The sequence below is a fragment of the Octopus bimaculoides genome, chromosome 23 (assembly GCF_046866305.1).
Source record: "Octopus bimaculoides isolate indiv1 chromosome 23, ASM4686630v1, whole genome shotgun sequence".
Classification (NCBI taxonomy): Eukaryota; Metazoa; Mollusca; class Cephalopoda; order Octopoda; family Octopodidae; genus Octopus; species Octopus bimaculoides.
In genome coordinates this window covers 25,937,108-25,958,469 of record NC_142950.1, presented here as the reverse complement: position 1 = coordinate 25,958,469, position 21,362 = coordinate 25,937,108, and the positions used below count along the sequence as shown (strand labels likewise).

The window sequence follows — 21,362 nt, the reverse complement described above, 5'->3', positions numbered from 1 at the left end:
GGAAGGGTTTGCGGGGGGGGGGGGGGTGAAATGAGAGAGAGAGAGAGAGAGAAAGAGAGAGAAAAAGAGAGAGAGATAGAAAGAGAGAACTGATAGAAAAGTTTTAAAAAAGAAAACTAAATCTGTTGAAAATAAGGAGTAGATTGAAGGGCAGAGGATGGATATACATAATATATGTATGTGTGTGTGTGCATGTATGTATATGTATATCATCATCATCATCATCGTTTAACGTCCGCTTTCCATGCTAGCATGGGTTGGACGATTTGACTGAGGACTGGTGAAACCGGATGGCAACACCAGGCTCGTGTATATGTATATATATATATATATATATATATATATATATATATATATCTCATCATCATCATCATTTAACATCCTTTTTCTCATGCTGGCATGGGTTGGATCATTTGACAAAGGCAGATGAGTCAGAGGGCTCTACCAGGTTCTATGTCTGCTTTGTGTGTGTGTGTGCATATATATATATATATATAAAATCATCATCATCATCATTGCCAGCATTCAACATCCGTTTTCCATGCTGGCATGGGGTGAATGATTTGACAGGAGCTGACCAGCTGAAGAACTACCCAGACTCCATGTCAGTTTTAGCAGGGTTTCTACAAACTGGATGCCCTTCCTGATGCCAACCATTCTACAGAGTGTACTGGGTGCTTGTATGCAGCACTAGCACAGGTGCGTTTACATGGCACTAGTACCCATGAGCTAGTAAGGTTTGAGGGTTTCGTGCATTAGTACTTATCAAATTAATGCACAAAACTCTCAGACACTGTTGCTTCTGCTAAATATCAATAAATAAATGTGTGTGTGTGTGTGTGTGTGAGCACATGCATGTGTATGTATAGAGGCGTTTGTACTGATAAATTCTGCAAACCAAAAATTGTATTTTCATCAAAGTAGAATTGAATTATTTAAAAATTTTTGTCTGAGAAATTACACATAGGAGATCCCACACACGTTTTCTGGATGTATATGTGATATGACCAGTTTATGACTTTATGACAGTGAGAACTCCTGTATGCTAGCATAATTGTTTAGCCAAATGTGCAGATGATTTACGAAAGAAATTCTAGACATGGACACAAAACCTAGAATCAAAAGTTGTCAAAGTAAACATATGAAGCGTTGCAGTTTTTAAGCTGTCAAGACAGGAGAAAATATACACACTGGGTTCATGTCAGCAAACTAGAGCTGCCATCTAGGTCAAGTAAAAATTATGAGAATGATTATTAAAAGCAGAAAAACTGAGAATGTGGTTAGCTTAAATGCAGGTGGCCACTAACTGCTTGGCACCGAAATCACCCTTATTTATAAGCTCTGTAAAGAAACTTTCAAGCAATTTCTAGAAAGATACATCACACAATGTCTTGTTACTGAATGGTCCATAACCTGGCTGATCACATGAAAAAGCTGTTGTTAAACTGTGATTTTAAGTTGGCAATTTGTTGATTTAGTTTACAATCTTGCTACAGTTTTAATAATTTGGAAAGAAGACAACATAAGGGAAATGGCCATACTCAATATGCAGAAAAGGAATATGTAGAAATTCAATATAGTGTACTTTGCCAGTGCCGCTGGACTGGCTCCTGTGCAGGTGGCACGTAAAATACACCATTTTGAGCATGGCCGTTGCCAGTACCGCCTGACTGGCCTTCGTGCCAGTGGTACGTAAAAGCACCCACTACACTCTCGTATTGGTTGGTGTTAGGAAGGGCATCCAGCTGTAGAAACTCTGCCAGGTCAGATTGGAGCCTGGCGTAGCGATCTGGTTCACCAGTCCCCAGTCAAATCGTCCAACCCATGCTAGTATGGAAAGCGGACGTTAAACGATGATGATGATGATGATGAACGATGATCACCTCTGTAGTGCTGGTGCCTTGGTAGAATGCATCCAGTACACTATGGAAGGTGGCTAGCATTAGGAAAGGCATCTAACTTCAGAAATCATACTAAAACTGGAAGAAGTATGATGTGAGCCTCTGATCCATTTAAGAGAGCAGTAAATCCAAACAAGAATTCACTTGCATTGTGACTGTCCAGCCCATGTCAACAGGGAAAGTGGACAAAAGATGATGATGATGTATATGTATATATGCACATATAAAGTGTTTAGTCCATATTAGCCATCATAGCGAAGGCCATGCTGGAGCTTAGATCTGAATGCAAACATATTTCTAATATTCATTCTTTTGTATAATTAATTTAATGATTTATATAACATGTAGCTTGACGAACACATGTTTAGCCTTGAGTGAATAGACTTATGATTAAAGGCATTCTAGCCATGACCATCCCATCTGCTTTTGTATCAGAGGTAACATTATCTATCTTTCCTTTTGCTAAGATATTGGGTGGGGCAAATGTGTTGAAGGAAATTTAATTACTATTTCCAGCACCCAAGTGACCACACCAAGATCACCATGACATTTCTGGTAGAGCTGGGATCACCATGGCATTTCCAGTAGAACTAGGATACAACAATACTTTCTCTATAATTGGAAGAAAGGCGTCCAAGAAAAAGAATAAAATAAGAAAAAAAAACACAAAAAATCCTCAAACAATTGTTATTTTGCTTAGTAATCATTTAAAGAAACAAACTTCAACTGATTAGCTACAGTAGTTACTGAAATATCAGATCTCCTACTCAAACAAACAAACAAGAGAAAACAGAGGCAATTAATTTTTGGGGTGATTTATGTTCAATGGAACAATAGAAATGGTGCACAAAAAGACAACAACAGCAAAAACCAAAATGCGACAAAGGAAATGAATAGATAAAAAGGAAAAGCCAAACAACAACAACAACAACACTGCCCACTTTCCGTCTATACATACAAATCCGGTGATTTTATCAGCTGCTACTTATGAATTTTGTTGTAGTTTGAAAGATTCCATTGAACAAGAAACTCGCCAACCTCATAAATGTGTGTGTGTGTGTGTGTGTGTGTGTGTGTGTGTGTGTGTGCGCGTGCAGACACAAACACAAAGACACACCCCGGAAAGATGAAATACAAAGTCGACCTCAGCAAAATTTGAACTCACAACCTAATAACATACAAAAAGTTGCTAAGCGCTTTTGTCTGTATTTCAAAGTGTATTGAGGGATTGTCACTTGTAGGGGAAGTTATCACATAACGGCAAAAGCTTAGATTTCATAAATGCTTTGACATTTGTGACAAACCAGGAGGGGCAAGTTGAAGAGATTTTGGAAAAGCTTGAGGAATTGTGGTCATGAAGTGTAACCCTTCAGCATTCAGATTATTTTCCCAAATGTAACACTTATTTTCATTCTTTTATTTTGTTCCAGTCATTTGAGTGTGGCTAAGCTGGAGCAACCCTTTGAAAGGTTTTAGTCAAACAAACTGACCCCAGGATTTATTTTTTTAAAGCCTAGTACTTATTTCGAATCTTTGTGGTTTTCCTCACTGTCTACAATTTTGTTCCAGTTGTTTTCAAATTTGGTGTATGGATCAAGTTTTGTATAATAAATATGAAAATGAAATTCATTATTCTTATAAATCCATAATTAAAAAATTACTAGCCTTTAAAATTTGCAAAATTTGGGTATTTTAGCCAATCAGAAGCAAGTATTTTACGCATCACTGTGGTGAAGAACTCTGTTTCCATAGTAACCAAAGCATAGAAGCACCACGTGTTTTATAAATGTTTGTTGTCCTAACAGAAAGAATTCGATTCTAGAACGTTATAGAGATTTTACATACATATTTATATATACATATATTTACATATATCCGTACATATATCCGTACATACATATATATATATATATATATATATATATATATACATACACACACACATATATATATATATATTGCTTACAACGTTGAGGGTTCCAGTTGGTCCGATCAACGGAACAGCCTGCTCGTGAAATTAACGTGCAAGTGGCTGAGCACTCCACAGACAAGTGTACCCTTAACGTAGTTCTCGGGGATATTCAGCATGACACAGTGTGACAAGGCTGACCCTTTGAAATACAGCTACAACAGAAACAGGAAGAAAGAGTGAGAGAAAGTTGTGGTGAAAGAGCACAGCAGGGTTCGCCACCATCCCTTGCTGGAGCCTCGTGGAGCACTTAGGTGTTTTCGCTCAATAAACACTCACAACACCCGGTTTGGGAATCGAAATCGTGATCCTATGACCGCGAGTCCGCTGCCCTATAACCACTGGGCCATTGCGCCTCCACTATATATATATATATATATATATATATATATATAGGAAAATGAAAAAAAGCCAGAATGCTGAACTGGAAGCATAATTTAATAAAGATTTTTTCTAACCGGTTTTCATTGCGAAGAAGCAAATTATCAAGAAGGAGGAGAATGAAAATTTCATTCTCCTTCTTCTTGATAATTTGCTTCTTCGCAATGAAAACCGGTTAGAAAAAATCTTTATTAAATTATGCTTCCAGTTCAGCATTCTGGCTTTTTTTCATTTTCCTATTATTTCTCCACGTGCGGTTAACACAACCCCACTATTTACTGACTTATATATATATATATATATATATATCTACATACATATATATACATATATACATGCATATATATACATAGGTATATATGTAGAAAAGGTAAGGTGGTGGGAAATCCATTTCAGGTAAATGGAGAGGACAACCCATGGGTTTCAGAACAGGAAGTAAAGAATCTAGGACAAGGCCAACTGAATGACAATTATTATGATGCAAGAGAACAACTGGCTCAAAGAGGTTGATAGGACATAGGTTCTTGGAAAAGCAAAGCTGTGGTGGTGTGAGTTTGAGTCGCGACCACATGATGTGAGAACTTTGTATAAGAGGTGCTTTGTATGCGTGTGAAAAGAATGAGTCTGTGAGGGGGGGGGGGTGTTCACCATATCTCCAGGAAAGCAATGACCATATGCTATAACCATTTTCAGAAGAGCACCATATGCTCACTAGAGGGAACGATTTATCATATGTCTTTCACCATTTATTATTCATTCATGAGAGAGGGAGAGGCATAGATTGATAAAGAGTGAGAGAGAGAGAGAGAGAAAGATAGATAGATTGATAGAGACAAAGAGAGATAGAAAGAGAGAGAAGGAAGAGACAGATAGATGAATAGCGAGAGAGAGTCACTATGCTTTTATACAGAGTGCAACTTTGAAATAAAAAAAAGCAAACAAACAGAACCCCCTAATTATAATACTAATGGAGAATATTGACAAACTTATAATAACACTAAAGGAAATGAGCAGACTGATTTTAATTTCCCCCAGAATCAAACTAGAAAAGTCGAATAAATAAGTAAATAAACATCTTCATACATAAACAACAACAAGAAAACAAAACTGGGAGGGAAAAAAAAAAAAAAAGCTTGGAAGTTGTAAAACTGTTATTTCCTGCATCAATGCTGAAGAGAAAGAAAGAGAAAGAAAGAAAAGAAAGAAAAAAAAAAGCGTCTGAAAATGGAGTGATTCAGATGGGAAGAAATATTATACCCTTTATGTGAGAAGACAGAGTTGCTTTTGGGATTTTTGACTGCTGTCTTGTGAAAAAGACACTTTTTTTTAAAAATTTATTTAGCCCCCCACCCCTTCGGTCATGAATGATGACAGGATGCACCTAGAAAGTTCCCCTCCGAGGCACAAGTCTGGGCAAAGTTGTTTATGGAAGACCAGCAGCTGCCCATGCATACCGGTCTCCCCTGTCCATGTCATTAAATGTACATAGGGTAAAGGATAAAGACCTCCTTTAGTCATGGATGATCATGGGATTGCACCTAGAAAGAGTTACTCTTCCAGGCTCAAATCTGGGCAAGGTTATTTTATGGAAGACCAGCCATCAACCATGCATACCAGCCACCCGTTTTCCATGTTATTATATGTACATAGGGTAAAGACCTCCTTTAGTCATGGATGACCATGGGATTGCACCTAGAAAGAGTTCCCCTTCCAGGCTCAAATCTGGGCAAGATTGTTTTATGGAAGACCAGCCATCACCCATGCATACCAGCCACCCGCTCTCCACGTCATTATATGTACATAGGGTAAAGGGTAAAGACCTCCTTTAGTCATGGATGACCATGGGATTGCACCTAGAAAGAGTTCCCCTTCCAGGCTCAAATCTGGGCAAGATTGTTTTATGGAAGACCAGCCATCACCCATGCATACCAGCCACCCGCTCTCCACGTCATTATATGTACATAGGGTAAAGGGTAAAGACCTCCTTTAGTCATGGATGACCATGGGATTGCACTTAGAAAGTTCCCCTCCAAGGCACAAGTCTGGGCAAGATTGTTTTATGGAAGACCAGCCATCACCCATGCATACCAGCCACCCGCTCTCCACGTCATTATATGTACATAGGGTAAAGGGTAAAGACCTCCTTTAGTCATGGATGACCATGGGATTGCACTTAGAAAGTTCCCCTCCAAGGCACAAGTCTGGGCAAGGTTGTTTTATGGAAGACCACTAATCACCCATGCATATCAGTCACACCTCCCAATGCCACTGATGTTATCTAAAGGAAAAGCAAAGGCTGATACAGCTTGACACCAGTCACGTCACAGCTCATTTCTACAGCTGAGTGAATTGGAACAACGTGAAATAAAGTGTCTTGCTCAAGAACACAACACAGCCTGGTCCAGAAATCAAACCCGCAACATCACAAACAGAAATATGGTAACAAAAGGGTTAACATCAACCATTTGGTTGTCCATAGGTAGACATTTTAGAAAATACATTAAACTGTTATATTCATTTTACAATTATATCTCGAGGTCTTCAAATTTTCGTTGGACTTCTGTGACCTGGTCACTGACATAGTTCCATAGTAGCTCGTTAAAATGAGTAATTGCCAAGTCTCTTTTTTTTTTTCTTTTTTTTTTTTTATTAATCTCAAGAGATTTTATTATTTACCTTTTTTTTTTTGAAATTTTTGTTTTGTTTTTGTTGAACTTTTGGAAATATGGGTCTGTGGTATAGTTGTTTGACCTCCTGTCATGAGTCAGTGTTAGTCACTTTTAGGTTGTAGTCTCTTGTTGGCTTTTGATTTGTGCTTTGTACTTGGCAGCAAGCAACTAATTTTCAAGATCTGCATTGGAATTGTGTCAGTGACAAAAGTTACAGTGATGTGACCAGACTTTTAACAGTTCAAAGAAAGTAAAAGCGAAAAACGGTTTTTCTGTGTTAAGTGACTGAAATGGTTTCTCCACAACATAATTCTTTCAATTTCAACAGATTATATCAGATCAGTCATTAACCAAATAAATACAAAACACATTCAAACACCAATGAGGTCTTCAACCTAATAGTGACCAACACTGACCCGTGTCAAGAGGTCAAACTGCAATACAATCAACTCATTATTTCCAAAAGTTCAACAAACACACAACAAAAATTTCCAAAAAAGTAATGAAAAATTTCTTGAGGCCAATAAAAACTTGGCAATTATCCAATTTCTTTTGCTGCAATGCAACTGTCAGCGACCAGGTATGTCAGGCATATTAGCCAGGTTTTGTTAGAGGGAAAGGTGCCAGGCTATGCATTTTGAAACAGTCATTATAATTTTTTATTTTTTTATTTTAAGCCAGGTACTTATTCTATCAGTCATTTTTGCTGAACCACTAAGTTATGGGGATGTAAACAAACCAACACCAATTGTCAAGCAGCGGTGGGGAACAAACACAGACACAAATGTGTGCGTGTGTATGTACACACACACACACACACAACAGGCTTCTTTCGGTTTCTTATTTCTTTATTGCCCACAAGGGGACAAACAAGGACAGACAAAAGGAATTAAGTCGACCCCAGTGCGTAACTGGTACTTAATTTATCGACCCCGTAAAGACAGACGAAATACCGCTAAGCATTTCGCCCGGCATGCTAATGTTTTCGGCCAGCTTGCTGCCTTACTTTTCGTTCAGTTTCTGTCTACCAAATCCACTCGCACAGCTTTAGTTGCCTTAAGGCTATAGTAGAAGACACTTGCCCAAGGTACCATGCAGCGGAACTGAATCCAGAACCATGTGGTTGGAAAGCAAGCTTCTCACCCCACACCCACACCTGCATATCAGGAACACTAAACAACCACCATCACAGAATTTCAATATTTCTAATTCCTGGATGCGGTTTTATAGCCTCGAGTCAGCAATCTGTCACCATATAAAAATGTCAGAACTAACATCCTTATGTACTTAGCTTCACTGTGAAATTAACCCCAATCAGGGCCCTTTTGGCAGCTTGCAATGTCGATCAAATCAAATGGTTTTCTTATGTAACAACTCATCCACAGAAATGAATCTACTTCTTCCCAAGATGTTGAGTATTTGTTCTATAGTTTGTAGAATGGTATTCTACTGTAATCATCAACATTTAATGTGCATTTTCCATGCTGACATGGGTTGGACAGTTTAATAGGAGCCAGCAAGGCCAGGGGCTGCACCAGGTTCCATAGTCTGTTTTCGCTAGATGCTCTTCGTAACACCAACCACTTTACAAATTGTACTGGGTGCTTTTTACATGGCACCATCACCAGTGCTTTTTACAAGGTACCATCACCAGTGCTTTTTATGTGGCACCAGCACTTTCTAATTAAATGCAAAATATATAAATAAAGAAACAAAGGAAATAATAAATAAATAAATATACTTACCAAAGAATTTGGCTTCAGATGGAAGGACAGGTTCAAATGGAGTTGAAGCAAATGAGTGGAATGGATCCCCGTAGGAATTGAATTTCTCATAGTTTCGTATTTGTGAAAAGTTATGGTTGAAGGTTTGAGAGGGGAAAGGGGGTTCGACTGGTCCTAATACATCATCAGTCTCTGGATCAATGTCCTCCATCTCTAATTTCATAGGAACTACAGTCATGTTGAAAAAACTTGGAGAAGCAGCCTCTTTTGCTGTGGCTGCTGGAATTTGTAATCTTGTCCGAACTGTAGCCAGAACCATGGCCATGACTCTGTCAAATGAGCAAAAATATGTCTCCCACAGAAATCGGCCCTGACGACGCATTTCTGCAATAATAGTGTCTGTATATGTACGTAGGAGAAAGTGCAGCTCTGTTATTCGAGGCTTTGGCAATATTATGATGGCTTTTTGCCAGTCTATTAGCTCACTAAATGGTAACTGTACATAATTGCCTAAAACCACAGGAATCGAGCCATACTTCAAGGCTTCCAATAGCCTGATATGTATCAAAGGAGTTGATATGAAGGAAGTATTTTTGGGTGCAATGATTAAAGTGAAAGTAGACTGCATGATAACTTCACGGCGGTACAGGTCACTCTCGCACAGTGACCACTCGCCAGCTATTGCGATTCGCTCGGGGGATGTGCGACAGGAAAACACAAACGAAAAGGGGTCTGTCTTTAAGGACTGAATCCCTTTCAGAGTATCCAGAATAATGGTGTCTAGGTTCTTATTTAGTACTTGCTCAGATATCAGACTCTTCAGTTGTCGAACCCGGTAACTTTGTTCATTGAAATCACTGTTTGCATGGCTGTTATTATTTACATTATTTTTTACACCATTATTATTGCTGTTGTTAATGTTGCTGTTGCTGTTGATGTTGTTGCTGAGATTTTCAGTGTCGGCGTTTTGCTGACCGTCAGGGTTTGGCTCAATATCTACAATGGTCTTTAAGTGACTTGCTGGCAGTGGTTTGGAGTCCGGATGTTCTCCAGCATAGCTGAGTAAATACTTCCTCTGTATTGGAGACATGTGTGTCATGTCTTTCCAGCTGGATGTACTCAGCCATGACCGAATCACTGGAGGGATGATAATGTTGAAATCACGACGGAATGAAGACGATGTGAAAAATGTGTTGACTAAGATGGCACGACCCGTATTTACATTGTTAATTAATTCGAGGTCCGACAAGCGCTTACTAAAGGATATTAAGATGTGGTTGCGGCCATCGCCACGCCAGTATGGCAATTTTAGCAACAGCAATTGCAAGGATCTTGCACGCACACCTCGGAGCTCACCAATGAAAACTATAGAAACACAAGCAATGTTCGGATCGACTGTAAGATAATCCTTTAAAAAACTGGACTGCTGAAGATTTAACAAAAGGTCAGGGTTCATGTGTTTTCCGATTAAAAATTTTTGAGGGTTGTAAATATACACAGGAAATTTCGAAATAAGGGAACAGCGAGAATAGTCAAAACAATTATGCATCTGGCAAATGCTGGGATATCTTGGTAAAGGTATGTAGAGACTATCTGAAGCATTAGGGCGGATGATTTTCGGGGCAAGCAACAGAGGGACATTTTGCTTGGTTATTTCTTCTTTCTCCATTTTTACTTGGGCGATTGTGATTTTTAGACGTTCTAAATCTCTTCTCAGTTTTTCATGCTCATTCTTCAGTCTTTGAATGTTCGTATTGTAACCTGAGAGTTCTGCTTGCAGGTGCTGGCGCTTGCTTTCTAATAATCGCAGTTCGTTGTTGACAGACGCACGAATTTGCTTCAGCTCACTGACATGCAAGCAAAGGTCAATCTTTTCCAGCTTTTCATTGTCTTCGCCCAAATGGTTCGGTTTGGAATGTGACTGATCACCTTCACTGCTGGCATTATCACCACTGATTTTAGATAGATAATAATGGGAAAGGAAAATTAGAAGTGCGAACACCAGCACCAGGAATGTGATCAAACGAAACAAATTCCGATATGTAACTCGGGCAAAGCAAGCCCTTTGCTTGAGGAGGTCAAGATTCAACATATTAAGTAAGAATATGGGAGATCTGGCTACAGCGCATCACAAATAGAAGTGGATTTGGGTAACTCAGGGTTAAAAGTTTGTGATTGATTCTTATGAGATACAATGGTAAGTGCATTGTTTAAGTATGAAAAAGACTTATTTTAATATAACTTTATCTGTGATGCTTTTCCCAACCAGTATATCTCTCTTTTTTATTTTCCTGTTTCAGAGCGTTTGATGAAAAAAACAATGACTAAAATGAAATCAATGGATGTGACATATTATTACGATGGTGGAATATCTCCAGTAAACTGTCGCGTGTTTTCAACGAGGTTAAAAAACGAATGTAAAGTATTTATAATCCATTTAAAACTATCGTTATATAATGCTGAAATTATATATGCATTAGAAAAGATATTCAATAATATATACAGTTCTCGAATAAAGTACGATTTGGTTGACTTTAGCATAAAGTATATAAAGTAAAAAAAGATATGAATTAGGAATAATTCTTCAATTTTTGGTGTACACAATAACATCATGGATTCCAAACAGAGAAGAGAAAAAAATAAAAAATAAAAAAAACTTATTTTAACTAATCAATATGTAAGATTATTATATATATATATATATAATATTGGATAGATGAAGATAATATTGGTTAAGATGAAAGGGAACCATAAAAATTGTTTAGTATTATATTCCCAAGAGGCCTTTAAATACAATATTCAGTCTATATTTACAGATGATGCCAGCAAATCCCTGTACGTTTCATATTAGAGCTTCATGTGATTCTTACACATAGGTCCAAATAGCCCAAACTGTTTGCAATTAGTGGCACAAAATAAAAAGTACTCAATATACCAGATAGAGTAACTATATTTTAAGTAGAATTCTTTGTTGATATGCCATCTGATGAATGCTTCTCCAGTGTGAAACTTGAAGTAATGGGGAAGCTGTCAACTGAAATACCAATTATATGCGTATGTGCGTGTATGTAAGTGTGTGCGCATGCGAGTACATGTATTTGTTATATATTTTCTTTAAATTAGTAAACAAAAAAATTATTTTCAAACTCCGTAAGAAATTGCTGTAATTTTATGTGTCCAGCTATACTAAAAAAAAAAAAAAAAAATGATGTGATAGCATTTTAAAACTGGCCCAAAATAGATATGAAGACAAAATGACTGAAGATGGATTGGTTAGCGAATGGAAAATAAGAACAATGCAGTTAGGATACAAGACGTAACAAGAAAGATAGAGAGGGAAAGAGAGACAGGGAGAATGAAAGAGGGATCATGAGTCTTTAAATGAAGTAACTTGACTGGTGAATGGATACAACATGAGAAATCTTGATCCCAGTCCGGACTTTGGAATTACCAGTTTTCTAAGACAACTCCTCTTAGGTAAAACCATCAGGGAATTGTTAAACATGATTGGTCCATTAGTCAAAATATTCTTCAGAATTGATTCCATTGCAAGTAAATAGAAGCGGATGTGATGTTATTGCCAGGTAGAAAATGGTTTGTGAGATGCTGGTTATCATTTTGTTTGTAAAGATCTGCCTTGAGATTATCGAAGTTTTCTTTCTTTTAAACTTTGCTGTTAATTTTCTGGAAAAAAAAAAGAAAAGAAAAAAAGAAAAGAAATTAATGTGGCAAATAAATACAGAATACTTTAGGAAAAAATTAAAATTTTCAAATAAGAAAGTAAAGGTAAATCTTTTCCATTTTTATTCAATTGATTTTTAATGATGATTTAAAAAAGAAATCCCAAAAGATTTTGGTTTCCGAGGCTATAGTAGAAGACAATTGCCCAAGGTGCCATGCAGTGGGACTGAACCCAGAACCAGGTGGTTGGTAAGCAAGCTACTTACCACACAGCCACTCCTGATATAGGCCTACTCAAAGTACAAACGTATGCATATGCTTTATGAGATATGTCGACCACAATCGCTTAATTACATAAAGAGGAGTCGGAGTCAAAGTTTTTTGCTTCAACTCCACAGCCCATTTTTAAACATTGAATGGCTAAAGGGGTCCACCAGAATAGAATAGTAATCAACGGGGTCCAGAGAAACAACAGATGAGAATAACAGATATTTTGGCTCATTGAGAAAAGTCTGGCAGAATTAACAGGTTAAGCATTAACCCATTAGCATTTCAATTGGCCATATCAGGCCCAAATATTTTAGCTGTTTCATGTTCAAACCAGCCATATTCAACCTCTCACACCTATCCTACAATGTCATCCTAAAACTAAATGATCACAATGAAATTTGAAAGCTATGAGTTAAGGCATAATTAATTAAAACCATTGTGAATAAATAAGCAAAGCATCTAAGAGAATAATCTGAATGCTAAAGGGTTAAATTAAATATATATGCCTTCCTGGCACGTGAAAAAACATTCGAGCGAAGTCGTTGCCAGTGCCGCTGGACTGGCTCCTGTGCAGGTGGCATGTAAAATACACCATTTTGAGCGTGGCCATTGCCAGTAGCGCCTGACTGGCTTCCATGCCGGTGGCACGTAAAAGCACCCACTACACTCTCAGAGTGGTTGGTGTTAGGAAGGGCATCCAGCTGTAGAAACTCTGCCAGATCAGATTAGAGCCTGGTGCAGCCATCCGGTTCGCCAGTCCTCAGTCAAATCGTCCAACCCATGCTAGCATGGAAAGTGGATGTTAAACGATGATGATGTTGATGTTTTGTTAATGACAGTGTAAAAAATTCCAAATAAACCAACAAATATAAGATTGTATAAATCAAAATTTCAATTAGAAATTGAGAAAAAAAAAAAAAACTTTTTTGTTGTGAATCAAGAAGAGATTTGTCATCAAATGTAGAAATGGTGCTTAATGACGGTTTAATGTATAACGTGTGACATCATTTTACAGTGGAATTCAAGGGCCCTTATCTGACAAGGAAAAGCAAGAGTGAAAAAGGAACTGACAGTGTAGTGGGAGAAAATACTTTCTGAAGTTCTAAAGGAAATGACAATCAGGAAAACTCTTAGATATCAACGGTGCTGAGGGAGTAGATATTCAATTATGTTTATGGGATTCTTTTTTAATGAGTGGTAAGTGTACTTAAATGGTAGGTGGGCTGGTATTAAGTCTATATACACTCAGATGCTTCAATTCAATAAAACAATTAGAGTGTGAAGATATTTTTAGAGGACAAACAGACTGTGAGCAGTTTAAGAGAAAAGGAACAAATGAGTAAATAGTTAAGTACATACAAGTACCTTGACCTATTCTCTCTTTAATACATTAGTTACATACTTACTATTTAATCCCGTGAGGACACATGGCTGAGTGGTTATGATGTTGCACTTGTAATTATGAGATCGTTGTTTCAATTCTTGGAGAGGGCGGTGCATTGTGTTCTTGGGCAAAAACACTTTAATTCACATTGCTCTGCAATCACTTTGATATCTGACACGTGGCACAGGGAGCACCTGTTCAGGTAACATCAGTTTGATGGAGAGAATGAGGAGCTAATGTATGGCACACATATATTTGACCACTATAGACAAATCATTCGTGCAGGTTGTTCAAAAACCGTCTTTCTTGAAAAATTAGAGGTGGGCATAATGACTATCATCATTAGACCCACCTCTAAATGATGTCTCACTGTCTCGAGTGTTCAGACTATATTTATCTTCTGAAACAATAATATATGATTTGCGGAAGAGCTGGCTGCTGCTGTCTTTGAAAAGTGCTTAATATACAGAAAACAAGACGGTAACAACTGGAAAGTGTTTTATCATATTAATGACCTGTAGGGACATTTTCCATTATACAACCATAATATACTACAAAGTATATTAAACGTTTTTATAAGTCAATACTGTGTTCTACTGTGTTAGCAGTGCTATTAAATCACTTGTTAAGGTTATACTCTTTTACTTGTTTCAGTCATTTGACTGTGGCCATGCTGGAGCACTGCCTTTAATTGAGCAGATTGACCTCAGGACTTATTCTTTGTAAGCCTAGTACTTATTCTATCAGTCTATTTTGCTGAACCGCTAAGTTACGGGGATGTAAACACAACAGCATCGGTTGTCAAGCGATATTGGGGGGACAAACACAGACACACACATACATACATATATATATATATATTATATATACGATGGGCTTCTTTCAGTTTCCGTCTACCAATTCCACTTGCAAAGCTTTGGTCAGCCGAAGGTGCCATCCACCAGTAGGATTGAGCTCAGAACCATGTGGTTGAGAATCTTATAACACAATTACACCTGTGCATCTATATATGTGTGTGTGTGTGTGTGTGTGTGTGTGTGTGTGTGTGTGTGTGTGTGTGTGTGTGTGTGTGTGTGTGTGTGTGTATATATAATGTACTTTTCCGTGAGGATAAGATCATCAAAAAAAGTACTCCACCTGATGAGAGATAAGTATTATATAACAGACACACGTTTTTATGTGCAACTAATAGTTTCATACATTGAGAAATACCTGGAGCATACTCGTCAGACACAAACCACATACCATAACAAAATAAAAAATTGAATGAGAAAAAACATATATTGTGTCTATCAAATGTCTATTAAATGATATCCATGTATTTTGAATTTACACTAATTCTTGATTCCATTACACATAAGACCACCTCTAACTTTGTGATATGAAACATTTTGTTTCAAAGTGTTCATATTGGAATTAAAAACTGTTATCATAGTTTTAACAAAGAATGCTTCAGTTTAAGTTATGCTACAAACAGCAGTTTAACAATAAGGAAGTTAGTTGAAATGCATAAGGACTGTATTATATTACAGATATGGTCATTATTATGAAACTATTTACTTTTCATGTGAAAACTTTGAGAATGAAAAGTTTTGTATCATAGAAATCAGGCGGCTTGTTATCAAAATAGTTATAGTTTTAGAATTACATTACTACGTCTAAGTTCCACGAACTAGAGCAAAAGTTCTTATCTCATTCAGGGTGGAATTTCCTTTCAGGATATCATGAAATCTTATGAGAATAAACCTAAGGAAACATATGAATGGTATTTGTTTGCAGCTTATAATGTATACACACAGATACATACACATATTTATATCCTTATCTAAACGAACCTTATTATATGATGTATGCAAACTCAAGGAAGTAACTGCAAGCTTAAATATCATTTATATGTGATTTTAGATAAATTTTTTTTAAATTGTCAAATATATTATTTAGGGCAAAATTTTTTAAAATGCATAAATGAGTGGTTAAGAAGTTTTCTATGCAATTCCATAGTCTCTGCTTCCACAGCCTGACATTTTAGGCAAGGGTCTTGTAACATAGCCTTAGGCTGATCAATGCCTTGTGAATGAAATTGGAAGGTAGACTATGAGGAGACTTGTATGTATGTGAGTATACATTTTAATTTTTCACCATAGGCGCAGGAGTGGCTGTGTGGTAAGAAGCTTGTTTCCCAACCACATGGTTCCAGTTCAGTCCTACTGTGTGGCACCTTGGGTAAGTGCCTTCTACTATAACCTTGGGCTGACCAAAGCATTATGAGTGGATTTGGTAAATGGAAGCTGAAAAAAGTCCACTGTATACATGACCATCGTCCATTTTTCTTTTTCTCATTTGACCATCTTTCTTTTCCTCCAGGACCTTCTAACTCTCTCTTCTATCTTTTCTCTTTTCAAAGAAAATATTTCTCCAGCATTCGCTATTTTACCCTCGTTCTGGTCTAACGATCCTCCAATGTTTGTTTTTGTTCAGTTTCCTTGTATGTCACCACTGTCCTGTTTCTGTTCCCAACTTTGACCCTCCATAAATCCCAAATTTTATTTTGGTATTTATGGGAGCAACTGCCTTCGAAGACTCATATTGTTGTTCAATGCTCAAAATGAGTAGATAAACAACCGACAACTGATGAAAGGGTGTTCTTTGTGTTACTTGTCCTGTTTTCCATTTTTTCTCTCGTTTGCATATTCAACTCATTTGTTTTTGCATTTCATGTTGTTTACAGTTGAATTTCATATTGAGTTTTTTTTAATTTTCTCAGCTACAGGTAACCATACAAAGATGCCCATACCTAAAGCATTTTAAAGAGAGGAAGGGCTTTGCACTGGGCAAATCTTACTCTCGAAACAACACATGCATTTGCTTAAAAAGAAGAGCTAATCAACATTGTTAGATGCAAATGAAGTTGCAGACGCTATATCAGAATTTTCCATTACTTAGAGAGATGTCTAAACAAGGATTTGGAGTCTCTCACTCCGAGCTGTTGATGGCCGTTGACTCTTGTTGAATTCATCAACCGTTTGACACGTTTTGTATTTCTTCCTGCAGGGTGTTCTACAAAAACCACTCCCCTTACCTACCAGACTTGATAGGATTGCCAGTTTAGTTGCCACAGGCCTGAGCATGTGACAGGCTGTATTGGGTTACGTGTTACAAGTTGCACCAAAATTGCTTAAATGCTAAATTTCAGATTTTAATATTAACCTTTTTGTCACCAAATTTTTGTTGAGAATGAACTAAGTATGTTTCAATTAATTTTCAAAATAATGGAAAATATAGGGAAATAACCTGGAGGGTTTTAATTTAGATTGCTAAAAAACAGGAAGTTTGTATCCTAGAGCCGGAAGGAGGTCTCAGGCAGATATGTAGCAAACAGTTCAATTCAACACGTTCTGATGGAATAAGTGAATATTAAAAGTGTAGACAAATTTATTATGGAGTTAGTTTTGACTGGGACATAAAATAATCCTTTCTTCTATAAGCACATTCATTTGATTGTGGCCATGCTGGAGCACTGCCTTGAAGATGTTTTTTTTTAGTTGAACAAATTGACCCCCAGGATACATTTTCTTTTTAAAGCCCAGTACTAATTTTATTGATTCCTTTAGCTGAACCACTAAGTTACAGGGACGTAAACATACCAAAACTGGTTGTCAAGTAGTAGTGGGAGACAAACACATGCACACACATAGATATATACATATATTCTTTAGGTCTTTTACATGTTTCAATCATTTGATTGCAGCCATGCCTTGAAGGGTTTTAAAAATTGAACTGCTAAGTTACAGGGACATAAACACACCAACACCAGTCGTCAAGTGGTGATGGGGGTGGGACAAACACAGACACAACATATAAACACACACGCAAACATATACGACAAGCCCTTTTCAGTTTCCATCTACCAAATCCACTCGCAAGGCTTTGGCCGACCTGGGGCTATAGTAGAAGACACTTGCCCAAGGTGCCACACAGTAGGACTGAACCCAGAACCATGTGGTTGGGAAGCAAGCTTCTTACCACATAACCACAAGAAAAGTAAAAGGAAGAACAGAGGGAGGAAAACAGGAAACACAAACTGCACCAAATTTACAATATATATATATATACATATACATACATATATATAAATATGTAAGTGCATCTGTGTGTAGGTGTGTGGGACTTGATTTTGTATGTCCTCATTAATACTGATGACCAAACCATGGTGGTATTGTTTACATTCTGTAATAAACAAATGTTGCATAGCTCAGCAGACATGTGTGATTCTGGTAGAGTGAGAAATGCCATACAAGCAAAGCAAGTGTGGGCTGGTGAAAGGAAGAGCATCCGGCTGCAGTAAACCTAATGCAGTAAGAAAAGACAGATGTAAAAATGATGGTGCATTTTTGTGTGCGTGTGTGTGTGTATATATATGGCGGTGAGCTGGCAGAATCGTTAGCACGCTGGGCGAAATGCTTAGCGGTGTTTCGTCTGCCGTTACGTTCTGAGTTCACATTCCGCCGAGGTCGACTTTGCCTTTCATCCTTTCGGGGTCGATTAAATGAGTACCAGTTACGCACTGGGGTCGATGTAATCGACTTAATCCCTTTGTCTGTCCTTGTTTGTCCCCTCTGTGTTTAGCCCCCTGTGGGCAATAAAGAAAATATATATATATATATATATATATATATATATATATATAGTGAGTTCAAAGAAGAAAAATGACAAAAAAAACAACGCGAGCACATGATACAGATATTGTGTTACTGGACGCACAGGAAAGGAAAATATGGAGAGAGAGAGATAGAGAGATAGAGAGATAGAGAGAGAGAAAGAAAGATATATATACAGATAGATAGATCAATACACAGATACATAGATAGATATGAGTATTACATTAAAAAAATTAGAAACATTTGATTCTTAAAATATAAACACATTTATACATATATTAATATTGTGTTTAGGCAAAAGTTTTGCGATATATTGGTAACTTTATTTGGTTTATTTGTCAAGTTGCAACAGAAGCAACCTTAGCATTTGAAGTAGAGGCCATTGTGTCGCACAGTCTGAAGCCACCTTTCTGTCGTTTCTTTAATCCCCACCTGATACTAGTTCTTGTCCTTCGAGGCAAAGAACTCCTTTACTGAAGTTTCCACCTCCTCTTAGCTGATGAAGGGTCACGAGCGTAGGAAATGAGCCATGGATTGGAACAACTAATAATCCGAGGCAGATATTTTCTGCAATTCTAATGTGCATAAGTAGTGGTTAAACAAGAGCCAGCTTCCTGAAACTGTCATTAAACATGGGCATTTTGAACACAAGGTGCATCCGATAGATTTATGAATGACAAATAAATCAAACAGGTTACCAAAATATTGCAAAACTTTTGACTCACAATATATTGGGTTGTCCGGAAAGTTTGTGCCGATTTATAGTAGGTTACTTTTTGACTTATTTACCATGAAACCACCCCAATTCAGGGAAGAGGGTATTTTCAAGTTAAAGGAAAGATGGAGATGCATTGTGCAACAAAATGGTTCATATTTGGTTGATTAAAAATGTAATGGCAAGTATTTATTGACCTTCTTCTTTCCTTTAAAAATCGGCACGAACTTTCCGGACAACCCAAAATATATATATATATATATATATATATATATATATATATATATACATACACACACACATACATACACACCACACTCATATGTACACTCCCACACTGTATATATTGGCATATAAAATGACCTTTCAACCTTAAAATAATCATTACAAAGTAGGGGGCATAGCTTATACTCCAGGTATGAATTGTGAATCTTAAATCCTATGGTGTACAGAAAGTTGGCTGATAGCTGATCACAAGTATGGTAGCTACTGACATGTCTTGTATGCATGTAGTCACTATGTAAGCCAATATATATGGTGTATATATGTATGTATAATATTCAAATAGGAAATAGAAGCAGTGTTAGTCTAATAAACATTATCAACCACACATATATTTAACATATATGCTTTGTGTATTTATATGCATGTGTATATATATATATATATATATATATATATATATATATATACATACGTATATGTGTGCATATGCATACATATTTATGTGTGTGTGTGTGCGTGTGTGTGTGTGCATGTGCATCTCTTCTAGCTTTACCTTGTTTCAGTCATCTTACTGTGGCCATGCTGGAACACCACCTTGAAAGGTTTTTAGTCAAACAAATTAACCCCAAGACTTTTTTTTATTTTAAAGCCTAGTACTTTTTCTATCAGGCTCTTTTGCTGAAATGCTAAGTTATGGGGACGTAAACGCATCAATACCAGTCGTCAAGAAGTGAGGGGGGGGGGTACAAACACAGATACAAAAGACACACACACACACACATAAATATAAGCATATCCACAAATACATACATATATATATATACATAATTACATACATGTATACATACACACACATATACATACACACCCACACACACATATATATATATATATATATATGATGGGCATCTTTCAGTCTCCATCTATCAATTCCACTCACAATGTTTTGGTTGGCCTGAGGCTATAGAAGAAGATACTTGCCTAAGGAGTCACACAGTGGGTCTGAACTTGGAACCATGTGGATGAGAAGAAAACTTCTTATCACACAGCCATGACAGTGCCTATATATATGTGTGTGTATACAATATATACTGTATGTGTCTGTGTGTGTGTGTGTGTGTGTGTAAATATATATATATATATATATATATATATATACACATATTATATATATATATATATATATATATATATATATATATATATATATATATAGTAAAAGGCAAAAAAAACTTATCCACATGGGGTGAGGAGCACATATATATATACATATATACACATATGCATGCACACATTCAAATCTACTCACTACCGTATGTAGTTTATTAAATAAACATGAAGTCTGATATTTTTCTGTGAATAGAAAGGAACGAGAAAGTGTCACGTTTATGAATTTTTTCCTCTCTCCCAAATGCAATAATCAAACACATGTGAAGAGAAATGATACAGTATGCAAATGGGGGGAGGGGTGGGAAGGGATATAAAATGGGTCGGGTCACGGATCTGGCATGCTGTGCTGGGACTTTACTCTTTCACACTTCAGAGGTGGTTACTCTCTTCTGAACATTAAAGTGGTTGTTCGAGCTGCTAGAAATAGCTGCTAAGAGTACCTTTAAAAAAAAAAAAAAAAAAAAAAAAGGAAGAACACATCACAGGATATAATCCTTGACATGTGTAAGGACTTTCGAGTGAGATCGTCGCCAGTGCCCCTGGACTGGCTCTTGTGCGGGTGGCACATAAAATACACCATTTTGAGCATGGCCGTTGCCAGTACCGCCTGACTGG

The 21,362-nt window shown here is 37.1% G+C and overlaps 1 protein-coding gene across 1 annotated transcript in view; it reads right to left on the bottom strand.

Annotated features, from left to right (window-relative positions):
* LOC106874784 (exostosin-like 3) overlaps window positions 1–21,362 on the bottom strand; it is a 58,513-nt gene that overhangs the window by 14,244 nt on the left and 22,907 nt on the right. The window contains exon 2 of the mRNA XM_014922637.3: window positions 8,666–12,328. Coding sequence (XP_014778123.2) covers window positions 8,666–10,736 — 2,071 coding nt within the window. The 5' untranslated portion in view covers window positions 10,737–12,328. The remainder of the gene's footprint in view (window positions 1–8,665; window positions 12,329–21,362) is intronic.